This window comes from Amphiprion ocellaris, chromosome 6, assembly GCF_022539595.1.
Source record: "Amphiprion ocellaris isolate individual 3 ecotype Okinawa chromosome 6, ASM2253959v1, whole genome shotgun sequence".
In the NCBI taxonomy this organism is placed as follows: Eukaryota; Metazoa; Chordata; class Actinopteri; family Pomacentridae; genus Amphiprion; species Amphiprion ocellaris.
Window position 1 is genome coordinate 22,070,376 of NC_072771.1, and position 23,919 is coordinate 22,094,294.

At 37.6% G+C, this 23,919-nt stretch overlaps 2 protein-coding genes across 2 annotated transcripts in view; one reads left to right on the forward strand and one right to left on the reverse strand.

The window, feature by feature from the left end:
- LOC111576599 (probable E3 ubiquitin-protein ligase HERC1) overlaps positions 1-9,966 on the reverse strand; it is a 297,883-nt gene extending 287,917 nt beyond the window's left edge. Inside the window, exons 1-2 of the mRNA XM_055011138.1 lie at positions 9,860-9,966; positions 7,600-7,774 (exon numbers count right to left, since the gene is read on the reverse strand). Coding sequence (XP_054867113.1) covers positions 7,600-7,762 — 163 coding nt within the window. The 5' untranslated portion in view covers positions 7,763-7,774; positions 9,860-9,966. The remainder of the gene's footprint in view (positions 1-7,599; positions 7,775-9,859) is intronic.
- An 8,184-nt stretch (positions 9,967-18,150) lies between these two features.
- LOC111576603 (arrestin domain-containing protein 3-like) lies at positions 18,151-23,124 on the forward strand. The gene is made up of 6 exons (XM_023282353.3): positions 18,151-18,519; positions 19,258-19,315; positions 19,462-19,609; positions 20,589-20,685; positions 21,372-21,628; positions 21,839-23,124. The coding sequence occupies exons 1-6, from the start codon at positions 18,264-18,266 to the stop codon at positions 22,451-22,453; spliced, it is 1,431 nt and encodes a 476-aa protein (XP_023138121.2). The 5' UTR covers positions 18,151-18,263; the 3' UTR covers positions 22,454-23,124.
- Positions 23,125-23,919: the final 795 nt, after the last annotated feature.

The window sequence follows — 23,919 nt, forward strand, 5'->3', positions numbered from 1 at the left end:
AAAGTGAGATGTCCATTTGTCCCTGAGAAAACCAGTAATGAAGCACAGAATCAATTAGAAGTCCCTTTGGAGGGTGGAATTTGTGCTGTTCCATTACACATTTCAGTTTTTTAGTCCAAACATTACATTGCATGATATTCCCTGATCTGGCCTATGTTTGCTTTTCTCACTGTTTACTGCAACACTTCCAGGCCAACTCACATTTGATTTCCCCCACTGAGATTCCAAGCACACTCCCAGTACACACTCTGGAGAAAATGAGTCCGGAAAGGAGTAGTGGCAAATCATTCAAGGCTGTCCAAAGATCTCTATTACAAAAGCAGATTTTATTTTCACTTCCAACACAGACATCTCTGTTAAAAAGCATGTCAAAGGCAACTGGGATGGCTGGTTTTTCTCTTGGCATATTATTTTTCACTTATCAAATGTGTTTCCCGCACCAGCGTCCCAACCACAAGCCACCCACCCAATTCCTGGCTTTATATTATTAAGTAAAATTGAGAACGGGTGGCGAGGGACAGAGTGCCTCAATGGATCTATCTATCTATAGACAATGAGCTTGGGTGGCATTAGTGTGTAGGGGTGAGTGTGTGTTGGGGGTGAAAAGGACAAGTGAAATTTGAAAAAACAAAAAAAAAGTAAGAAGAGAGCCTTGGCCATGTGTCAGTGGAGCATTTTACATTATCCATACATGAGGCATTTCTTTTTGTTCCCCTGTTCTGCACTCAAAGCACTAGGGCCACGGCCATGTGTGAATAATCACACAGAGGGCCTCCGAGGTGCCCTCGCCGCCATACAAAAGCCTGGGTGCAAGGGCAGATGGGGGAGGCATAGGTTGAGGGAGTTGAGAGATGGAGGGGGGGTTGTAAACGTTAACACGTTGAGGATTTGGATATCCTCACAAGCTTGTCTCATTAGCTGCTAATTGGCAAGACTTTCCCCCATCTTTTGTTCTGCATAACATTTGTCTTTTTCTCTTTTTTTTAGAGGGATGCAGACAAGGACGAGTAAGAAAGGTAGAGGGAACAGCATGGTCAACTACATATTTCAAGTGCTCCATGCTTCGCCAAGAGAGTTAAGCCCATATTACAGCAACATAAACACTTCTGTTCTATGATTAACCTTAAAATGCAGCTGTGCGCAAAACTAAATGCTTAACCTGCTCAACTACATTAGCACAAGATCAAGGGGAACAGTAAGACAGAAAGAACAGTAAGTAAGGAAGAGGATGAGAAGCAGGGACAGGTTTATTTTTCCCCTTTCCTCCCTTTTCTGCACATTCACCTTTCCCAACTGGGAAATCTTAGAAAAACATCCACACAGCTAAATGGCAAATTATTATCAAAGCTCTGCTCAGAGCTCGGTCCAAAGCAGACATATTGGAGTTGTCATGCAGGAGATGGCCAATACTTTCCTTGAATTATTCGGAGTATTGCATTCTTTGACAAACATTAAACAAGACAATAAAATACATAGGTAAAGGTGTATTTGCCTACAGGCACAGATGGCAGGGAAAAAAGATGGGAAGAAAGAGAAAATGAGAAAGTAGGTCTCCATATTAACAATACAGTTTCCTGACAGTCCAAGTGAATTATATATTTCCAAAAGAACCCTATCCTTAAGGCAGAAAAGGAGGGTCAAGTGTACACCTTGAGGATTTTCTTGTGCCATCGTGGCTGTCTGTGTCTCCATCTGTCCCACTCTGGCCATCTCTCTCTCTCCCTTTTTCTATCTTTTAGATTTGCACATAGATAACAGTGCCCCGAATGCCAATAAGGAATGAGTAGACGACATTTCAATTGTCCATCCCTGTTACTTTAGCTTATGTTATTATTTCAAAAACTTATTGGATTTCAGAACCAAATAATTCAGAGCAAACTATGTCTGCTGTACTCAATTTTAATGGATATCATTAAACTGAACAGACAGAGCTATGTGTCTCTCCATGTTTGCAGAGATCTGCAGGATTTTTATGATGACTCGAAGAATAGAGACTGTGTCAATACTTGCTTTTACTGACAAGTTGTATAATATTATGCACTCTAAAAATTTCCAGACTGTTCTTTATCACTAACATATGCATGATGTCATTACATGAATAAATAAAAATGAGCCGTTTCAAGTTAGAAAAGGAACTACATGTTCAGTATAGAAAGGACAAGAGTATCTGAGGAATGCATAAAATTAGTGCAATGCTTACAAACAGTATGCAGAAGTGATACTGGAAAAACAGCGCAATGGTTACAATTACAGTGAAAGTGAGGGCTCTGTTTTATGTTAAGAGAGATGTCAGAGTGTAAGAGAGGGATAGGAAGCTGGGTCACAGCCCTCATATGCTGTTTAACACCTGACACGAAGGCCTAACCATGGTTCATAACTCATATGGAAAAGAGAAGAAAAAACAAGGAGGTGGAATAAAGAAGAAATAACCAACAACCCCGAAGCTCAGTCCTCCACCTGCACTGTTTTGGGATAGCATATAGACTTTCTGTCAAACATCTACTGACAAAACTGTGTGCAATTTAAAAAAATAAAGGCATTTATTGAGTTTTATATGGCAGATATTTAGTCTATTATTTAGTCTATGCTTTGACCATTCAAACTCCTAAATCAAAATAACCATTTCTGACCAAAGACATCTGACTTCTCACAGTCCAAGAGAGTCACAAGAGCAAGGCCTCCAGCAGAAAATCATAGCAGGTCACAAATGGCCAGCACATGAGTCCTTGGCTTCATCCAACATGCAGCAGATCAAGGGCCTCGAACTAAAGCAGTACTGACAGTGACCTCACTGAGACCCAGCAACTGAAACAACCCTAACAAGGTATTAGCAGGCACCTCTGTATACCCTCCAACTCTCAGGCTGGGTCTAAAGAAACACAGCTGCACAGAGTGTTTTCCAGGGCGGAGGGCAAACCTGTAAGCAACGTGATGCCCCTGGCTAAGCTCAAGGGTGCAGCTAAAAGGTCAAGAATTCAAAGCAATGGGGGGCAAAGTTTACTAAGATTATTTTTTTTAATGGCAATTTCTTTCTCTAACAGAGCATTTATTCTAAATATCAATTTCAAAAAGCGATGGTGCACTTTTTTTTCATTGTTTCCATTGTTATTTAAATCAAGCTTGCCTTCATTAAATAGTTTTAACCTTGTTTTTAAGCTCAGCTCATTATGACATATAATTTAATTCCAGCAGGTTTTTGAATGTCATTTTACCAAAGTCTGTTCTTGTTGAAAAATAATGTTTTTCCCCAATGGCTGTTATAATTCATAATGACAATTTTCACTGTATTGTCTATTACTCATGTTTGGTAGGCAGCCAACTTCAGCCTACTGTAAAATTCTTAACACAACCCAGATAGTGTAACTTGTTATTGCTCATTCATAAATTGGCCTGACACTTCTTAAAAGTCTTAAAGTCTACAATCTGCAGTTCCCACATATTTTCATATGAACATTAAAATAACCAGCCAACTCAAAGTGAACTGCACAAAATGACACACTGAAATAAAAAGACAACTGCCAAGTGAAGGTATAATGACACGGAACAGAGAAATGTTTGGTAATGTGTATTCTGTAATTTTTAGATGTTCAGGTGAAAAAAATAATTACACCACCAAGTCAGATTTAACGGAACAAAATTCCATTTATCATAAAGACCATATGAAGAATTACATTGACATCCAGCAGCCGCAGCTAAACCATGGAGTGCTTCTGGCTGAAACAACACAGGATGCTGATGTCGCATTAACACGGCAACAAAAATAGCCCTCATACTGTTTCTGTGCCTGGGCTGACAGAGAGCATGATCTTCAACTACGCAATTGTTGGTGATGTCCTGCTGCTTCTGCTTCAGTTCTGCATTAGGTTTCACACTTTCAGGTGTTCCACATTGCTGCTGTGGTCTCCATCCGTCTCCACTGTAAATACAACTCTACCCCTCCTTCCTGGGTCTTATGGACAGATGAATAATATGTAATATGTTTCAAAGTCATATTTCTTAGTTTAAACATTACATGTCATTTGTTAGAGTATTAACTGTTCATAGTTAAAAGAATATATATATAGATTTATCATTTACTGGGTAAAGCATAATATTCTAAATTGTATTTTAATGGAGCTGTTGAGTGGGTCTTTAACATTGCTCAGCAATATTAACCGATTATCAACAAGTGTCAAATCAGTCAAATTTTTAAGCACTGAATATTTTTCAGATAGCCATACCGATGATGGACAGGAGCGTATACTAATGTGCTACAAAGTATAATTGCTGTCAGTGACTGACAGAAGCCTCTAAATTTTTCCCTTTCCTTCTAGTATAAACCAGTATTAAACAATATTAGGGAACAAAAAGCTGTCACATCACATAATGAAAGTAAGCTGGCTTTCCAAACAGATCACTGTACTGTAAGACAACAGACAGGAGTGATGTTACCAACAACAAAATAATGGCTCACCACTCAATAAAGCAAGAGTGCTAGCAAATGATAAACTCAGCCAAAGTTAGCTTGTCATGTTATTAAGTTTATTAAACACTGCCTGAGAACTAAATTACTGAATAACTATGAAAGTGTTGTTAGTTTGATGTAAATGTGGTATAGCTTGCTGGTTACCATCTGGTTTGGACTGGCTTTAAGTCTCCATCGCAGCTCCTCAGGTCACTCAGCTCTTGCTGGCAGCCCGTTTGTTAGTCAAGTTAAGGGAGTGTGTGCAGCTTCTGGGTTCACAATAGTCTGGCTTCACTTTTGCACAGTCACAGGCAATGGAGACGCACTATCCATTTATTCATACAGTCTACAGGCCATGTTAAGTTCAGTTCAGTCTGCCATCACCCGACACCTAGTATGCCTTAGTTACAGCTACAAGTCAACAGAAGTGGTTAAGAGCAGACAATTCCAGGAAACTAATCAATATCAAAAGCCCACTCAATTGGTGTACAAGTCCAACACACTGGCAACTACAAACAGTCACTGTGATAAGAAGTGGCATTATGAAATGAAATGGCCATAGGGAAGACAGCACATTAAGATAAAAGCAGACTAAATAAAAATACATTTTGAAGTAAAAATGGCTTGAATTAAACAAAAGGAATTTGCAATAAATTGTTTCTGTAGAAATAAGCAAGATTAAGTATGTCATAATAATGAGCAGAGTTTTAGCAGCACAGGAAATTTTTACACAGTGTGTTTATGTCATTAGTTTAAAGATTCTATTGCACATTTAGATCGGATATGATTATTTATTAGATGCTAAATTTATTTAAATTTGAGTACATCTGAGCTCTATACATACTACATATAGTTTCACTTTCTGTCCTACTGGGTATGAGTATAGTTTGCCCTCTAAGAATGTGATATAGCAGTGTGTTTTTGTGTGTGTATGCATGTGCAAGCACGTATGGTGGTTGTCTCTGTGTGACTGTGGGCGTCTGGAGGAGAGAGAAGCCTCATCTGTTACCAACCCAGCCCGGCCGGCCCGCCGCGTGAAGTAGAACGACAGGGTGTCACCGCCGACGACAGTGATGGATGCCCTAAATTCTGTAGGCAACTTGGGCAATTGGACGCATTAACAACAGGCACCTGCTTTCCCCCGTACAAATCTATTAAAAGATAACAGCAATGGCGGCTCCCACACTATTAGTAAATTATAGCTCTGTCTGAGTGTGAGGTAAGTGTGAGCCTCCCATTTCCCACCTACCCCCACCTACTCGCATGTGTCATAGTGTCCTATTGGTAGTCTCACAGTGCCACCCAGTGGCAACAATTTATAAAGCTTTCCTAAAATGTGGAGTAATGCTTGAAAATGGACAAAAAAGTAAACAGAAAAGACAGAGTTTACAAACAAGTAATCATTTCATCGTTATTTAAGGACAAGATGCATGTACTACGATTTAAATAGCCATTTACAGTCTAATTTGCACTGAATCGATGTAAAAATATGTTCCATACTAGCCAAATTATTAGCATATCAACATGCTTCATCAAAGACACTTGCAATTAATCACTGTCACACTTGCTATCTGAACATAAAATGCAAAACTCATCACAAAAATATAATATGCACACACTGTGCAAGTTTGCCATGACAACAGGCCCCAAGACTAGTCTTGTTTATAGCCAGTCACTGAATGTTGGTTGGCAATAGTCACTGGGGTGACAACCGTTAATCAGTTAACAGTTCATCCTTTTGTGATAGAGTATGTGTGTGTCAGTAGGTTACTCAAGGAAAGTTGTTCTTCACCCTTCGGTGCACTTCATGGATTTCACTAGCCATCTAATTTTCCATAAACAAGCTCTTCTAGGAGCCGACTGGGCCAAATGGCCGGTGATGGGAGACAATGTGGCTGATATAAAACCATTATGACCTACTCAAGAGTTCCTCTATTAAAACATTAACAGAGGACCAGGACTCTCAACATGACACCATTATGACATATCTTGGGCTATAGCTCAGGTTTGCAGCATAAACGTGTGTCCCATAAATTTGCAGTGGATAAATATTTCTGTGTCTGCGAGGGGGGTATATGTTTGTGAGTAGGCCAAGAATAAAGAGAGGACAAGACCAATAAATACTTTTACAGCAGGCAATTTGTCAGAATGTGTAAATGTCTCCAATTCCCAACAGCACTGGAGTAAAATTTACAGTCACTCTGGAAGTGACAATGCACAAAAAAGGACCACTTTTTACTCTCTCTCATCTCCCTCAGACCACTAAAACCTTCCCCATAAATCTCCTCCGGTCCCTCCAGATGTCTGCTGTTGTCAGATATCATGCCTTGACAATGCCTTCCACCATCATTGTCTTGACAGAAATATGATATGTGAAACTGCAATGTCACATCACTTAACATGATTTAGCCTAAGCTAGCCTGCACCATTTTAATCAATCAAAAATGTCACCTTTTTCCCTGTAATGATGGTAGAGGTATAGGATCCCTGTGTTGGGGTGATCTATAAGACTTATCTAGGCTACTGATTTATGAGTACTGCCAGCTAATGTACAAAAGGAGGCTCCTTTCTTGCTGTCATCAGGGTTTGTATCAAATTGGCAAATAAGTAGGCCAGTATTACCTCATGGGCAGGGAAGGGAAGACACTTATGTAGTGCATTAACCCTACGCCTATGACATTATGTGTGTTAGAAACCTATACAGAATACCCATTTTACTGTGCAACCAGATAAACTTGTTTTCTGGGTCCTGTATATAAACTACAGTCATTTACGGTAGTGCTGGTAGTTTGAAAAACATGTCCATCAAATAGCAGACTGTATATAGGATTGCTGCTCAGGAATTATATTGGTTTGGTTTCTTACCTATCCTTTGATTAAATGTCTCTCTTCAGTGGATTTCAGTGGCTTTCACTAGCAGTACATCAGACTGGTTATTGTAGATTGTCTCAAAAACTTCCCACTACTCCAGGATCAAGTAGATTAATGACTGAGTTTGCCTTTGTTGTTGTCCTAATTGCTTTATCACAAAATCTAGTTTTGGCATTTGTAAAGCAATATAGAATTGTAGGGAATAAGAAACTCAATGGGCATTCAAATACATTTTTTTCAACACACTCCTAAAAAACATTACAAAAGTGGACTGGGAACTGTACCTGTAACCACAACAGAGTGACTGGATCCACATGCCAGCAGCTTCACACTGCCCAGCCTGGCTATGGTGAACTCTGTCAGATGGGCCCCCTCTGGACTGATGTCCCCTGTCCTGCCATGTCCAGTCTGGCCAAGCTCCCTTGTACCCCAGCAAAGCAGCTCCATATTCAACTCACACTGTATGTCCAGAGAACATAAATCAAGCAACGGTTAAGCAAATTTGCTTGGTACTTTTTCTAGTTGCAACTTTTAATTACTATTTATTTAGAAATAAGAACTGTGACATCTGTTTTTCTAACCTCAGAACTCTGATTTAAAACTAGAGCTTTCAACCTGAACAGGTAGTTATATAGCTGCATTTTATACAGTCATAATCCATCACTATCAACACGCAAAAGATGCAGCTCAACATATAGTGTGACAAATAAAGTGGAAATGTTTCTATTTAAAATAGCTGTTAATAAACACAGGTCTTCTAGTCAACATTAAGCTTGCATAAAAGCAATCAGAAGTTCTCAGCCTTATTTGTAATGAACTGAGGATCACCAATATGCTACTCAACATGTTTATTTACAGTCTGCCCTCTGTGCTAATTAGAATGTGACCCTGCACAAACATGCAGACACACATACAAGCTGGGTATATGTGCATGCATACACATACATACACACTCCCCACAGCAATATTACCACCACAATTCCATCCGACTGATATTGGAATTTTCCGAAAGAGCAAACCAATAGATAACCTATTACAAAACTATAAGAGATCAATAGCTAATTTCTTTGCATTGATTACCACTTGGACATTTAACATGCACCCTGTAGCCACAACGTGTGTTCCACAAGCTTAGATCCCCATTGGCCCTCATGAGTATTAAAATTATCGATTCAGACAGAGGACTAAAAATGTCAAGCTGTTCATTAATCTTAATAAAGACTGGACTTGACCAAGGCACCCTTTCTCCCAATGCAGGGATACAACCTATCCAACTAGGAGCACATACGCGGCATAGATTAATGAGCTTCTACTAAGGGATGTGATTTAAGTCTTTGCCATTAATAGATCAATTACAAAAGAACAAGTCTTTTGTGATAGTGCTTACTTTTACCTCACATGCATCTCAACACAAGATTTAGAAATTCATACCAACAGAACTACTAGCTTGAGAAATTTCAAAGAAACTTCACAAAACAAGCACTAATGAGGTCTTTATGTGTTATGAAGCTGCATCTGTCATTATGCTACAGATGGTCCTCTGCGGTCCCTAATAGACAAATGTTATCAGGCGCTGCCTAACAACCAGTTTCATCTCTCTCTAACGCAGATGAGTTTCAAAGCATGCAGGGCTGTCCTTAGCTTAATGAGGGCCCTAAGCAGGATTTGATTTGCTCACTTTTCTCACTTTTAATTACTTTCATATTTCTGCCACACTTGCGCATACATTTCCTGTTCACAACTGATTGGCAGTTAAGTTGTTGCCTTGATTTGCTGCATTCACATGCACTAATCAGGGATGGGGGTACCACGTCATTTTGAAATAAACACAATTAGAAAATGGCTTTTTAGCATGAATAGATTTTCCAAAAATATATATATAGTTGAGACACGTGACCCACTGACCAAACTCTGCATCATAAAAGAGATCTAAACTTTACTATGTATGCCACCACTGGCAGAGTCAGAGTTGTATTTTGATAGATATTCTATCACAAATATACTTGCGTATACCTAAGGGCAGTGAGTATAATCCTAATCTATAAAACACACTACAAATCTGGTCATGCCACTTGAAGATGTAATTTCTTGTTCCCCTAAACCAATCCATCTGCTAAATCAATTATCACAGATTTTACAATAGCTTTGGTTTTTGTACAGTTCATTCCAGGTAAAGGCTAAGGTCTGTGTCTCCTTTGTCAGGCTCTCAGAATGAGCACTCTTGGACCTAAAGCCAATAAGGTATAAAAGGCATTCTGCTTCAAATTGTGCTTTTAAATTTTCACATTAAGACAGCAATACCTTCACATTTTGTAGCACTGTAAAATATACTCTAGTTAAACGTTAATTCTGTTTATTCACTCAAAAATGAAGGAAAAGAACTGGAATCTTTCTTGCTGCCATTACAAATGTATTAATCTAAAATAATAGCCTAAATGCAGATACTAACAATCAGCTTCAGTGTGTAGCTCTGCATGGCAAGCAACACCAAAGACATAAAAAGGAAGAAACAAGTTTAGCAGCAAACAGCCGCCAAGAACTAACCTGTGCCAGTTTTATGTCGAAATTTACATGTCTTCATCCTCTTATGTCACACTTCTTTTTCAGCCCTTTTACTTTTTTTGTTGGTTCCTTGGCTTTCCCACATTGTTCTGATTGTCTTGTTACCCTGAGTTCATGTCCCACTCCACCCCTCAATGCACTCAAACATTGGCAGGGTAACGGTCTCCATAGCACTTTCTGTTGACACCACGGAGTTGATCAACATTAGCTTATTATCATCTAAAATAGAGTAAACTTTCAAAGTAACAAAGTATATTGTACAGGCACTAACACATACAATATTGTGGTGGCAATTAGATTTTTACTGAATGGCATTTCTAACATGAACAACAGACATTTAAAAAAAACACTGAATTGTGAACTCCTACTTCATGTGTATTTACTTTCCAATATGTTTGCAAGTGAACATTCTGCAACAACATAAAACAGTGACTCTATGGATGACTAGCAATAACTGTCACTATTTCAAAACATTTCCAAATAGTGAAACCGCTACCATCCATCCATCCATCATCTATACACCGCTTAATCCTCACGGAGGGGCTGGAGTCTGTCCCAACTGACTTAGGGTGAAGGCAGGGGACACCAGGGACAAGTCACCAGTTCATCACAGGGCTACAAACAGAGACAAACAAGCACTCTCACATTCACACCTATGGGCAATTTAGAATTGTCAGTTAACCTCAGCATGTTTTTGGACAGTGGGAGTACCCAGAGAAAACCCACACATTCACAGGGAGAACATGCAAACTCCATGCAGGAAGACCCCAGGCCGGGACACAAACCGGGGATCTTCTAGCTGCAAAGCGACAGTGCTAACCACCGAGCCACTGTGCAGCACAAAACCGCTACCTAAAAGTCATTATGTAAATATTAATACATACTGTGTATGTAACCATGAAATCTGCATGGTTGGAAACCATGCCCAAACAGTCACTTGTCCCAATGATGCACTCCTAATCCATATTATGTTCTAATTTTATACAGACTTAAGTACATGGTCATCGTTAGAGTATACCTTGTAAGCATTAAGCGAACCGAAAAAGGGAAAGCATACACATACATTGTCAGTAAAAGAAGTTTTTGACTTCAAATGTAAACTGTATCCACGCAAACTTTCAAGGTGTATTTCTGATTGAGAAAAACTGATTTGTCTGAAAGCACAATTATATTACACTTCATTCTGGATAATACAGGAGTCTCTGAAACTCCCCCCCAAAAACTAAACAAGAGATGTCTCACATCAGGCAAACACTATGGTACAATGTTATAAAAACTAAATGTAATGGATATGCATCATAGTCAGTGGACACTGTAATAATTGTTACATGATCAACTTTGCACCCAATCAACAATCTTAATGACATGAATCATCAAAAGTTGTCAACATAGGAATTTTACATGTCTACCAGTCCTCCCATATTACATAAAAATGGCTTTAACTGCTACGGACCAACCAGAAATTAGGCAATATGTGCAACATCTTACATCCATCTAACTGTGACCTGAAAGTCTGCAAGTTCAACTTCACAAATAGCCGCTGTCTGACCAACATCTACATTAACTTTCTGTATGGCATTGTGATAGCTATCCATCAACAGCACATTTAAAAAAATTACTTTATGCTTTGTGTCTGGTTTGAGTAAACTTAATTTTGTTACATTTTCCTCTAGATATATTAAAAAACAAAAAATGCAATATGGATTTGGAACATGTCAGAAATCGGCTCGTTCAAGAAAAACTAGACCTCGCTCGCAATGCAAACGAAAGCAGACAGTAGTAGGAGGGAGCAGTGGCAAAAAGCTGCAGTTATGACAGCCAGTTTCCAGCACCCTTCTCAGTCAGAAATATTTAGACCCAATTTAATCCAATATATGAATTTAAAGAGTTATTAGGCCAATCCATTCTGCTTGCACTCAGTTTTCAACTCCTACTCATATTAAAATACAAAAAAAATAAATAAAAAAATTAGATGGGCTTTCATCCAAAGCACACCATCATATCAGTTTGCCACTGTATATATTTTAGCTTCCATGACTTGATTGCTGGTCCTTTCCCTCAGAAATTTAATCCATGAATGAGTGGGGGAAACAAGAAAAAAAGGGAGAAGAAGGTTGAAAATCAGGACAGTTGTATATTACTGATCTGTCCAATATTTAAACTGGCAGTGTTTAGTAACATATGTCATTAAAAAAAAAAAAAAAACTCCACATCCCCCTTGTTCACCAAAATACAATGTCACTTCATGATATTAAATACTGATACTGTAAACACAATCAAAAACTGACTATATTGAGCATACAGACTGTCTGGTGTGTGTCTACTTAATTTAACCACTTTCCCAGCTTGGACACACATTATACTAAATATACACCCTCTTATGGCCTAGACATACCGTATTTTTAAACAGCATAGCTTTTCACACAATAATCAGTACATTCAAATGTACTCATCAGACGTAGGACAGTTTCCTGAAGAGGACATTCATCTGCAACAATGTTATCCACAGAGTTCAACTTTGATGAACTTTTACTTGTAAACTTATTACAAGTCGTCTTCCCAGTGCTCAACATTGAGAGGATAGCGCTATTTTATTTTGTTTGACATCCCACGTTGCAGTAAAAGGAGTTCTACGTAGCAGTATGCAGGCCTGGCTCCAGCATAAAATGACGTAACTGCAGACAACTAAAAGTGATTAACCACCAAATAAACAAAACTTAATGTCCGTCAATGATAATAGCAAAAATATGTCTTTGAAAAAATTTCTTGGAGCTGAATGGTGAATGGGAGCCAAAGAAGCATTTGTAGTTCACAGCATAATTAGGCATTGAATTCAGGTTATTATTGGTATTATACGATTGGTTTCAAATGTTTACATGTGTTTTGTATGTCTGGTATCATTGTTCAGGCTATATTTGGAAACTGGACTGTAATTAATATGATTTCAGGATGGTTTAAACATAAAATAATAGCAATGAAAAATAGCTTATTGCAATGTACAAATTATGTTGGAAGACTGCTATAAAAAGCTTTACAGTAAGATGTAATTACAGCTGCCTTTTCAGCAAAAGATTGCTTTATGAGTCAAAGAGACACAGGTACCCTAAAACTCTGGTACCCATTGAATTCACAGCTAATGGAAGACCAGAGTCATCTAAGTATTTCTGTACATCAGTTACTCAGTTCCTCGCCACATTAAAAACAAGCCATTGTTGCTGGTCAAAAATGCTGAAAACATACATTTTTATACTTGTAAACTTACCATCATGGCATTTCCATCATGCAAATGATCTTCAGGACTACAGTGTCAATGGCCAAGTGCTGTCAACAAGTAGAAGGGACGGCGGCCACTGGAGCCCAGGAAAACACATAGTTCTTTGTGGGGAGCATTTTCTGACAGATATTACAGTGCCTTGAATAAAGCCTCACAGTATCTTCTTCATTTTACTTACCCATGAATTTGCACGATTATTTAAAATGACTGCAGTGTTGCCAGTTACTGTGCAACATTCTAGCATAATCTATGTAGGTATTCAGAGTCATGTTTGCAATAGGTCTGACACTTAACAGTGTTACCTGTAACATTTTAACCAACCATTTTCACTTTAGACTTGTCAAATGCCATTTATGATTGCTGTAAAATATTTAAATTTAATGCAAATGCAGTTGCAAAAAGATCAAGTTTGACCTGTTGACAGAGGACAGTTTCACATCATTATTATGACAATATGCTTCAGTTTCCTAGAGCTCCACTTCTACCAGCATATCAAAACATAGCATCAATTTTAGTTAAGTATTATAGCCATTTTCCATTCATAAACCATGGGCTACAAACCGAAAGCCTTACTACACTTCATATGTGGGTATATTTTAGACACATTTGCATAGGCGCTTCCATACTAGGGTTTGCTTAAGTTGGTATAGGCATGGGATCAGGAGCGAGCTGGTGGTAATGGAAGCTACATTTGAGACAGCTAGGCTAACTTTGGTTGGAGTCTTTGTTACAACTTTGCTGCTGGTAGTGCTAGTGCTGTCTGCAGCTGTGCATGGTGCGATCTTCAATGTCTCCAACTATTTAAAATAACCATAAAGTATAAGTAAATATAAATATGTAGACAAGTGGCAGACACTAGTAGATTTAAATTGCCCAGCCTTTGTTAGAGGCAATCAAGCACAGCTGTGCAGAGCGACATGAGTAAACACAAACTTTACTAACCTAAACTTTTTGGCTAACCGCACTCACTCACACAACCGTTTTTAGGTATGGGCATATCATAGTTGCGTAACTGCAAACAAGCACCTCAAATTATGGCATTCCTGGTAACAAAACGGTTAATTAGTTTGACTTGCAAAGGTCTGGAAGAAAGCGGATGAGGAAACACAAATCACCTGCGCGCTGAAAGACAGTCACGACCATAGTCAAACACCAACGAAGGAGCGACCGGAACCCAATCAGAGAGCAGCACCAGGTCACCTGCTTGCCAAAAAGCGGAATTACTTGGTTTTTTTTTTTGTTTTTTGTTTTTTTTTTTTTTAAGATGTTATTACTTTCTTATTTTAATTATTTTTGTTGTTGGAGAAGAAATATGAAACATACAAATTTACTCAATTATGTTAATAATACTGAAGAATTTGCAATTTTTTTATTGTTATTATTTTTAATACAATTGTTTGTTAGCTGTTTGAAGATATTTTCCAAAATAGTTAGTAAATAAATGAAATGTCCACTATTGGAGAAATTACAAATCATGGTCTTAAAAAAGATTTTCTCAAAATAAGCGGTGATACATGTTGACACTAAATGAAGACAGCTTCTTGCTTCTTGTGGCTCCACCATACATTTACAAAAAGAGTATTTGTCTTAACGTCTATGTCTATATTATAAATATATTTACAAATGATAGAATTTAAAGGGTAATATCTATGTGAAATTTTAAATAACAGTTAGTTGATTATATAGACAGCACGTGTTTGTAGAGGAGAGTAAATACGTCATTTCACAACATTATGGGCTCAATCTGTCTTTCTTTTTATTTAAAATGGTATTGTTTTGAAATAACTGTTTCTGATTCTGTTTCTGATATATTTGAGCTGCCATCTTTTCAGCATGTAATGTCAATTGACAGTGCATTTACTGCAGTACTTTATGAGACAGGAAAGTTTCTGTATAAAATTTCCATATGAATACATAAGGAAAGAGGAGATGGAAGAGCCCTCAAGCAGTCTACTCTTGATTTCAAATTTGGGTTATATACCACAGAGCAGTTTTGTCTGCCTTAATACAAATGCTATGCCAACATCACAGTACTAGAAATACAAATCTTGGACCCTATGGCGACCTCTTTTCAAAAATGCTCCAAACAAAATTATGGCACGACCATCAAATTATAACTAACTAAGTACAAAACTAGAAGAATATTATTGAAAGCGTAACAGCCACATGTAAATCCACATTGAGATTTGTAGATTATTATGAGATATATATGCACAGAATATTCATTTGGCCTGCACTACACACCTCATGAGAAAGTGTACATATATTTGTGCATGTATTTCAATAGTTAAATTTAAAAGAAATAGAGATGGTTTTTTTATTGTTTTGGGATTAGCTGAAAAATTCAGATCGTATGCTTTGGTCAGGACTGACAATTTTGATAATGTGTAAATCAAGAGGAAAGAAATTTTAATGTTCGTCTTTTCTCTTTAATTTTTTTTTGACAAGGGGTTTTGATATTGTGTGTTTTATTAAAGGAGCCAACTTTAATTAGATTTTCACATAAATGTGCAAACTGAAGCACTCTGGGACAGCGCAGCTAATACCTTGATTTAGATATGAGGTATTTTGTGTGCTTTCAGGGTTTAAAGACTAGCTTAGGACTTTTTAAATGATTTTTGTTTTCTGGTATATTTTGGAAGCCCGTGATTCACATGAATCTTTCTTCAGTGAGTGAAGTGAACACTAAAATTGTTCTCTCAGTCTTCCCTCTGTGCCTGGAACATACAGAAACAAAGACAGATTTGTTGCAGTCAGTTTGCAACCTTAAAACTTCCACATCACGATTTTACTGTGACTGACCTCCAGGGGGCTCTCAAATGCATTTGACACAGTTTTTGTTGTTTAAATTTCTTAACAAATGAATATCACCAGGCGTCTGTTTAAAGTGAACATTAAAACCTGCAGCTGATCCAGGATAAGTCAGTGTTTCCTCCCTCTGTACTGGACTAACATCACTCCAAAGTGCTTAGTAATGTAGTATAGTTACAAAACAAATAATGTTTGGGGGAAAAAATAAAATAAAATCAATTATTAACGACAAAACACAAGCACAAATAAACAAGTGTGATATATGATACACAAATCAGGAGGGAAATTGTAACTAAATTAAACATAGCTTTAAAAAAATATTAAGTCATGTTCGCAGCAACTGAAACCATCTAGCAATGTTGTACACAGTTTTCAAAAAGATGAGATGAAATCTTTCTGCTTTTTTTTTAAATCTACAGAGAGAACTATGAAAAGGGAACAAAAGATATCTAAGCTTATGATGTTCTTGGCCAAAAGACACAGCAACTTTATCAACTTTTCAACTTCATTGTTAGTTGGCTCTTCTTTCAAAAACTAGACCACACTTTCTGTAAAGTAGACCAAGACCTTTTGAGTCTTCCAGATGACTGAGAAAATTTTAATCCAATTGTTATTTGAATGAGTATAGGCATAAAATAAATTACAACAGAGCTCAACCTCATATTTGTGGAAGGAATATAAAGGGAGACAAATTCTAAATTAATTTATTAAGCAATAATACAAAATTCTAATATGAATTTCCTGCATTTTGTTGGGGACAAAAACACTTTTAACTGTAGTTCCAACAGTCCAGCTAATGTTAGAAAACATCTTTCAAACGTTAAAAAAAAAAAAAAAAAAAGTCGGGACATTGGCTTTGAGTACAAGTAAGAATGACTCTGATTTAAGCATTATTGCAAAAGGGTTTCTCAGACATGTTTCAGTGTGTGAATCACCCCTGTCCTCAGAAAGGCTCATATAATAAAGACACTTTAATGAGAGACAGCTGTTTAATGCTGAAAGCAAAAAATGTATAATGCGCTTGGAATGGAATGGAAGAACTCTTTATATACAACAAAGTTCCCCACATCAGTTCTGAAATACCTTGATCATAGGAGTCCTTAAAATTTTTTTTTTTTTTTCTTGCTTGTTAAGGTACAAGTGTCTGTGTGGACAAAAGTTGTGTTTGAAAGCAATTTTCCATGCATCAGAGCCATATAGTTTATGGTCAACGGCTAATTCATATGAATGGGGAATTTAGCCTATCTTAAATAAAACTGCAGGAAATCAAGCACCCTAAACTACCACACCGATCAAACACAAATTTGTGAATAAATAATCATTGTGAATTAGAATGAACTTAACAATATTTCAGCCCAACCTCCCTCTGTGTATTCCTTATATTTCCAAACAAAATTGAATAAGAGAGAGACAGTGGCTGCACAGCTTGTTTACTGATCAACATATAAAGATAAAGCTGAATACATCAATCTGGATAAACCTTCCAGAAAGAACACAGAAAATGTTACCAATACTCTTTGTAAACAACCCTAAGAAAAGTTTTTTTTTTTTTTGCGACTTTTGGTAAAACATTTTGCAGGATTATTTCATCTAGAGATTTATTTATAGTGAACCCTAAATATGCGACAACTTTTTTTTTTTTTTTTATCTTTGGGTAATATCCTCAACTGAAAGAATATCAGAATCAAGACTACAGTCTTTATTTTACACATATTTCTTATTAAAAGTAAGACAAATGTGAGTCTAAGTACTTAATTCACATTTAAAAGTATTATTTTAACAGCACCAATTAATGACAAGCACTCTGCTGTCAAAGCCTCTTCTTAAGTGTGTGGACATGTTGAGTTATCTGAGGAGGTTCACAACACAGGTGCCTTTGGTTTGTTTTCAGATACCAGAAACAGACAGGGTTCTTGTAAATTCTTAAACTCATGCACTTTGCATAGGAAGGGGAAAACCTCACAAAACTATACAGGAAACCCAACAAATCCAAAATTTTCTTTGGATACAATTTGCGCAAACACTTGGCAACAGGTTTAACGATAACTAGTATAGGCAGCCTGTTTGAAGCTCTTTTTGAAGGAACCAGGACCAGTTTCTCCCTGCAGCCCCCCATGTCTCCTCTCCACAGAGGAGGGCAGTAGAGGTCTTTTCGTGGACTTTCTCAGGGCGTGTCCTACACAGCAAGCGGTCCTGCATGTGCCACCGTCAACACGTCACGAAGGATCTGTGGAGAAATAACGAACAGCGAAAACGAGCGAGTGGATCAGTTGCTTTTTAGATTACAGTTCCTGAGCCACAATGCCTTCAATCAGAGCCTTCACGATCACTTACGACGCGCTGAATGAGTACGGGACGTTTTCCGAGGGTGACACGATAACTGGAAGTGTAACACTGGCCTTATTGAAGGAAACCAAAGTTGAAAGCTTGTTTGTCAAGGCCAAAGGAGACGCAGACGTACGCTGGACGCATAAAAGCGGCGATCGCACCCATACGTACTCTGCGCACAGGAGATACTTCAAACTAAAGCAGTTTCTAATCCCAGAGGGCTCCAAGGGTAGGCGGTAGACTTCCAGTTAGTTATGCATGCTTGGAACATTTCAGTCCTGCATGGTGTATGCTTTCTGTTTCATCTCTGCACTGTCCGTTTTTGCTGTTTTCCCTTCTTTTTATGAGTCGTTGTTCGTAGAAGTACCATTACCACAATGTAAAAACAAGCCAAACTTCACATTCAGTAAGAAGTAATATGTTTTAAGGTGTTGTAGTATCATCATTGAGACATTACCCAAACATCAACAAAATTATTTTGTTGATCTGACTGGATTTCATTTTGAACACTTTTAAGAACATAATTTCATGTCACACTATTGTAGTGGACAGAATGTACAAAACTGAAATAAAGCGTAGTGGATTAGAAGCATTGCTTAGTAATACTTAATTAAAGTACATATATCTTAAAATTGTGCAGTATTGTACTTGAATTAAGGCACTTTGTTAATTTATTTAGCAGCCTAGTAATAACAAGTGAGTGTCAGTATTATTTTAAAACCCATTTGTCCCTGCTACTACTTTGTGATTTTATTAAACTCTTATTTTATTTCATTTTATCATCATGTTTGTTTTGTCTTAAATTGATGATTTTATTATTTTTTAATCTATTTTATTTTTATCATCATATTTTTAGTGTATTGTGTGGTTTTAAAGTGACAAATTTTCAAGACAAATTGCCCCACAAGGATAATAAAGGCTACTTTGAACATTGAGCCTATGAACACCAAAATCCCTTCTTTTTCAGACACTGTTCTACCACAAGGCAACCATGTCTATAGATTCAGCCTTAACATACCTCCAGGGTAAGTGCAGTCAGACAGTTGACAAAGCATTTATGTTCCGAATTTAGATTTCCCAACATACAGGAACTTCCTCCTGCATGTGCTTATAACTGGTGTGAAATCGATTCCCGTTGCAAAGCATTCATTGCACTGTTTCCTAATTACAGAAGCATGCCGTCATCCTTCAAGGGCCATCATGGAAAGATCGTCTACATGCTGGTAGCAAAGCTGTCCAGGAGCTGGAAGATTGACAGTGTAGCAGAAAAGGAGCTCAACTTTGTGTCCAAGTGTGTTCCAAATCTTCATGCTCTGAGGGTGTGTACAACATTTAGCCATGCATATACACATTTCTGATATGCCACTTGACATCCATTTAATCTACAGTTTTGCATGTGGAGATGAAATTTTGTAATGTGATGTGACACTGGATGCCAACACTTCTTGTAAGGGATACTTTTTTGTTTTTTTATGGTCGACTGTTTGACCGTAACATAAGAAAAACACTCAGTCCAAACACTTTCTATTTCATTTCTAATTCTACCTAACCACATGGATACTATAATGGAAATGACAGACATTCTTCACAACAGCCATTATAATATTTTGTAACAGGAAAAGATCTGTTGTGTAATTACAGTAATGATGAGTGGATTCCATTAAGAGCTAACATCTCCTGGGTTCAGCTATTAAGATTTCTGGTCTTGCTAACTGGAATACATAAAGATCAACCAGACGTCAGTATGGGTGTGGCTTCATGTGAGCTTTTCCTGTTATGACAATTGAAAACATCTGCTATGAGAAAGGCCTAGCAGAATCTGGAATTCAACTTCTTTTGTTCAATTAAAAGAAATCCATTTCATACTTGGCAGCAATATGTCCCAGTTACTTTGAATAATAAGCAGGCCTTATTAACATTTTTCATAGATACTATGTCTTCTGTGGAAAGTAGAAACTGTCCTTTTATCCAATATTCACTCTGTTAGCTCTGTTTCTGGGATGTCTCAACTTTTGAGGAAATATCTTTCACTGTCTTTACCAGAGTCAGGCAGAACAGTAAGTCTTTATACCAGACTGTTAAACAACGAAATGAAACTCACTACAAGAGTCCAAAAAGTCAAAGGGAACTGTAGATGCAAATGATAACTCTGTGTATGCCAATGACTATATGCAACCCCTTTTACATTGTAACACTGTTTTCATAATATTAATTATAGCCACGTCAAACCACGCACAATATTGTTTCAATAATTGATGTGGATCAAAGTAACAGTTTTCCATGTCTATTGCATTGCAGATGCAACAAGTTGGTTCAACAAAGAAAGAGACAGGGATTTTCTCCAGAGGACAGGTACACATGGATGCCACTGTTGACAAGACAGCTTATGCTGCAGGTAGTAAAATTCCTCTTCAAATGTGGTAGGTTCAACTATTGTAAGGAAAACTTCAGCTAAAGCAGATGTCTATCTATCTATCGATCTATCGATCTATCTATCTATCTATCCATCCATCCATCCATCCATCCATCCATCCATCCATCCATCCATCCATCCATCCATCCATCTATCTATCTATCGTTCGTATGAGTTTTTAAGTCTGTTTTTCATGACAGGCATTTTGATATGTCAGCACAGGTATATCAGACATGACTGAACCATATTAATTAAACAGATGTATTTAAATTAGATTTTTCCTTTTCACTGCCCTGATTTTGTGCCATGCTAACCTACTGGGGCAGTCAGTTCCACTCCACTATTAATGTTACCATTTACACCTGTACTCTGGCCAGCTAAAATTATCTGCCATAAAATGTTCTGTTATCAGTGACAGTTTTAACGAAGCACAGAAAATGACTGGGTATGGTGTTAGTAAGTCTTTAAAAGAAAAAGATCATATTTAAACATTATAATCATAGTGTTTTTTTCTACACAGGGTCAGATAGTACTTTTAATACTATAATATAGAGTAATAAGGAGTTTAGCATTTCATATATTGTTCATATATTGTGCCTTTATACAATGCATATTTCACTTGAATATACATAAATGTAATCATTTATAATATGTTGTTTTCCTCACAGGTGAGACAATGGTGATCACTGCAAAAATCAACAACTCTACATCCAGTGACATGATACCCAAAATTAGTTTAGTCCGGGACGTTGTGTACCGGGCCAGTAGCAGCAACAAATTTGAGAGCCAAACTGTCCACAAAGTAGTCGAAAACTGTGTTAAATCTCAGACACAGAGGGAGATCCGATGTGGAATAAAGATTCCTTGTGATTACCTGCTGACAATCCAGAATTGTGAGATTATCACAGTGGATTACCATTTAAAGGTATGCAACATTAAAACAACATGTTGTATTGTTAGCATAAAATGTCATGAGACAAGTCCATTGAAAGACCTGTTTTTTTTTAACTGATTTTGTAAAAATTCATAAACAAGACATGGCTTTTCAAATCTGTTGCAACTATCCAAATGTTCTCCTGTTGCTGTTCTATTTTAAAAGTAAATCATTATGTACTAATGACATATTTTCTCTCAGGTATATCTGGACATCAGCTTTGCTTTCGATCCAAAGATCAAGTTCCCGGTGGTTATCTTACCTCCCGACATAGTTTCTGGATTTCAGAGTGGTGTAGCCATGGGCCCCTCTCCAGGTGGCGCTGTTGGGGGCCCAAGCCACAGCGACTTTCCTCCCCCTCAGGTGTCTATGGGTCCCTACCCTGCATCTCCACATTCAGGCGGTTATAGATACCCAGCTGTCCAAAGTTATTCAGCACCACCACCTGCGTACCCAGCTAACCCACCGATGTATACTGGTCCACCATGTGTCTACCCAAGTCAGCCAACACACATGTCAGAGGGCTACAATAACCCAGTGCCACAGCAGCCTTCTCCATATGGGTCTCCATTTTCATCCTCATCGTCATCTTCGGTGCTTCACCCTCCACCCGCTGTCCCAAGATTTCACTCCCCTCCATCTGCCCCAGAGATCCAGCCATTTCCTCCTGCTATATCCCCCTCAGCTCCAACATACAACCTGCTGCCTTCTGCACCAATGATGCATACAGATTTCCTGTCTCAATCAGATGAAGGTCCTCCAGCATATGCCTTACTTTTTCCATCTTCCACAACTGAAACATCTGATGGAAAATAATTAACTAAATGGCTGATGACACATCAGTTAGTTACTAGAGAACTACACCACTAATAGCTAAAAATGTTCGCCAAATCATCATCTATATTGTGTCTTTAACAAGTGTAGGCTTTTACACTGTATGCAATTTTGTTTTCTGGTCAGTTCAGGTCACCAGTTGGCTTTGTCCAGCTACTAATGTAGTATTACAACCTCAGTCATCAGGATACACTGTGCTTTATATGCCTTTTTCAATGTGTCCTTTTCCTTGGCATTAGTTTCTAGTTTCTATGTGTTTACTCATTCTACCTCAGTCTTCTGTTATTGGCTGCCTAAAAGAAGTTGGAAACATTCTATGAACATCCATCCATCCATTATCTATACACCACTTTACCTTCTGTAGGGTCACAGGGTGGCTGGAGCCTATCCCAGCTGACTTTAGGCAATGGCATTCTGTAAACATGCAAAAGAAGAAATCTTTTATTTTTTTAACTAAAGTGTATTACTAAGAGGTCATGTGTATATATATATATATATATATATATATATATATATATTCCCCTATACTTGTCAGTCTGTCGAGTTTAGTGAAAGACAATTGTCAGTTTTGTTACATTTTGCACCTGAATTAATATATTTTGAAACTGCCAGTGTTTTCTCTTGTAGATTTTAATAAAAAGCTTCTTTGTGAATCTTTCAGTGTGAGTGTCTCAATAGTATGTATCTGGAGGCTGCACTCTCAGGACCGTGAACGCACCGATAGGACTGCACATCTAGGACTGCATGTTCAGAGCCTTTTTTTCAAGACAGTACCATTTACGATGGATGATCACGAAGGAACACAACTGAGTTTTAAAGCATGATTTCACTGAAAATACACTCATAATTTAAAACTTTACTCAAGGAGTGTTACACCCAAAGTACTGCTTTATGTCCAAGTACCTTTAATTTTAAAGGTTTATTCCACCTAGATAGGGATTTTGAACTAACATATTAAGGTTTGAAAGGTTTATTCCACTCAAAATACTGCTTATTACAACAATAATAATATCTAAGTTGCTAAGACTTGCATTTGGACAAATTGTGTAATTAGCATACTTATGTCATTATCAGGTAAAATAATAATGAATCATACGCCATGGCCTTTGTGGTCTCTAGATCAAACAGGACAACTGTAGACAGACTGGGTTAGGGCTTTAAATATATTAGCTAAAATGTGACCCTCCACTGCTTTATGACTAGTTAAAACAGAGTTTGGCAGGTTAACAATAGCTTTGCTGCGCAGATGAAGCCATCAGAAATTTATATAATGTTGAACAAATAAAACGATTCACAATCAGTACTAATTTTATCACACAGTTTCCTACCATGATGGACTTGGGCTCATAGAAGTGCGGTCCTGAAATTGCAGCCTCCGGATCTGCAGACACACCCACCCCCGAGTGTGACGATTTGTTTAAAGTACTTAATTTTTGGAAAACAGCTTT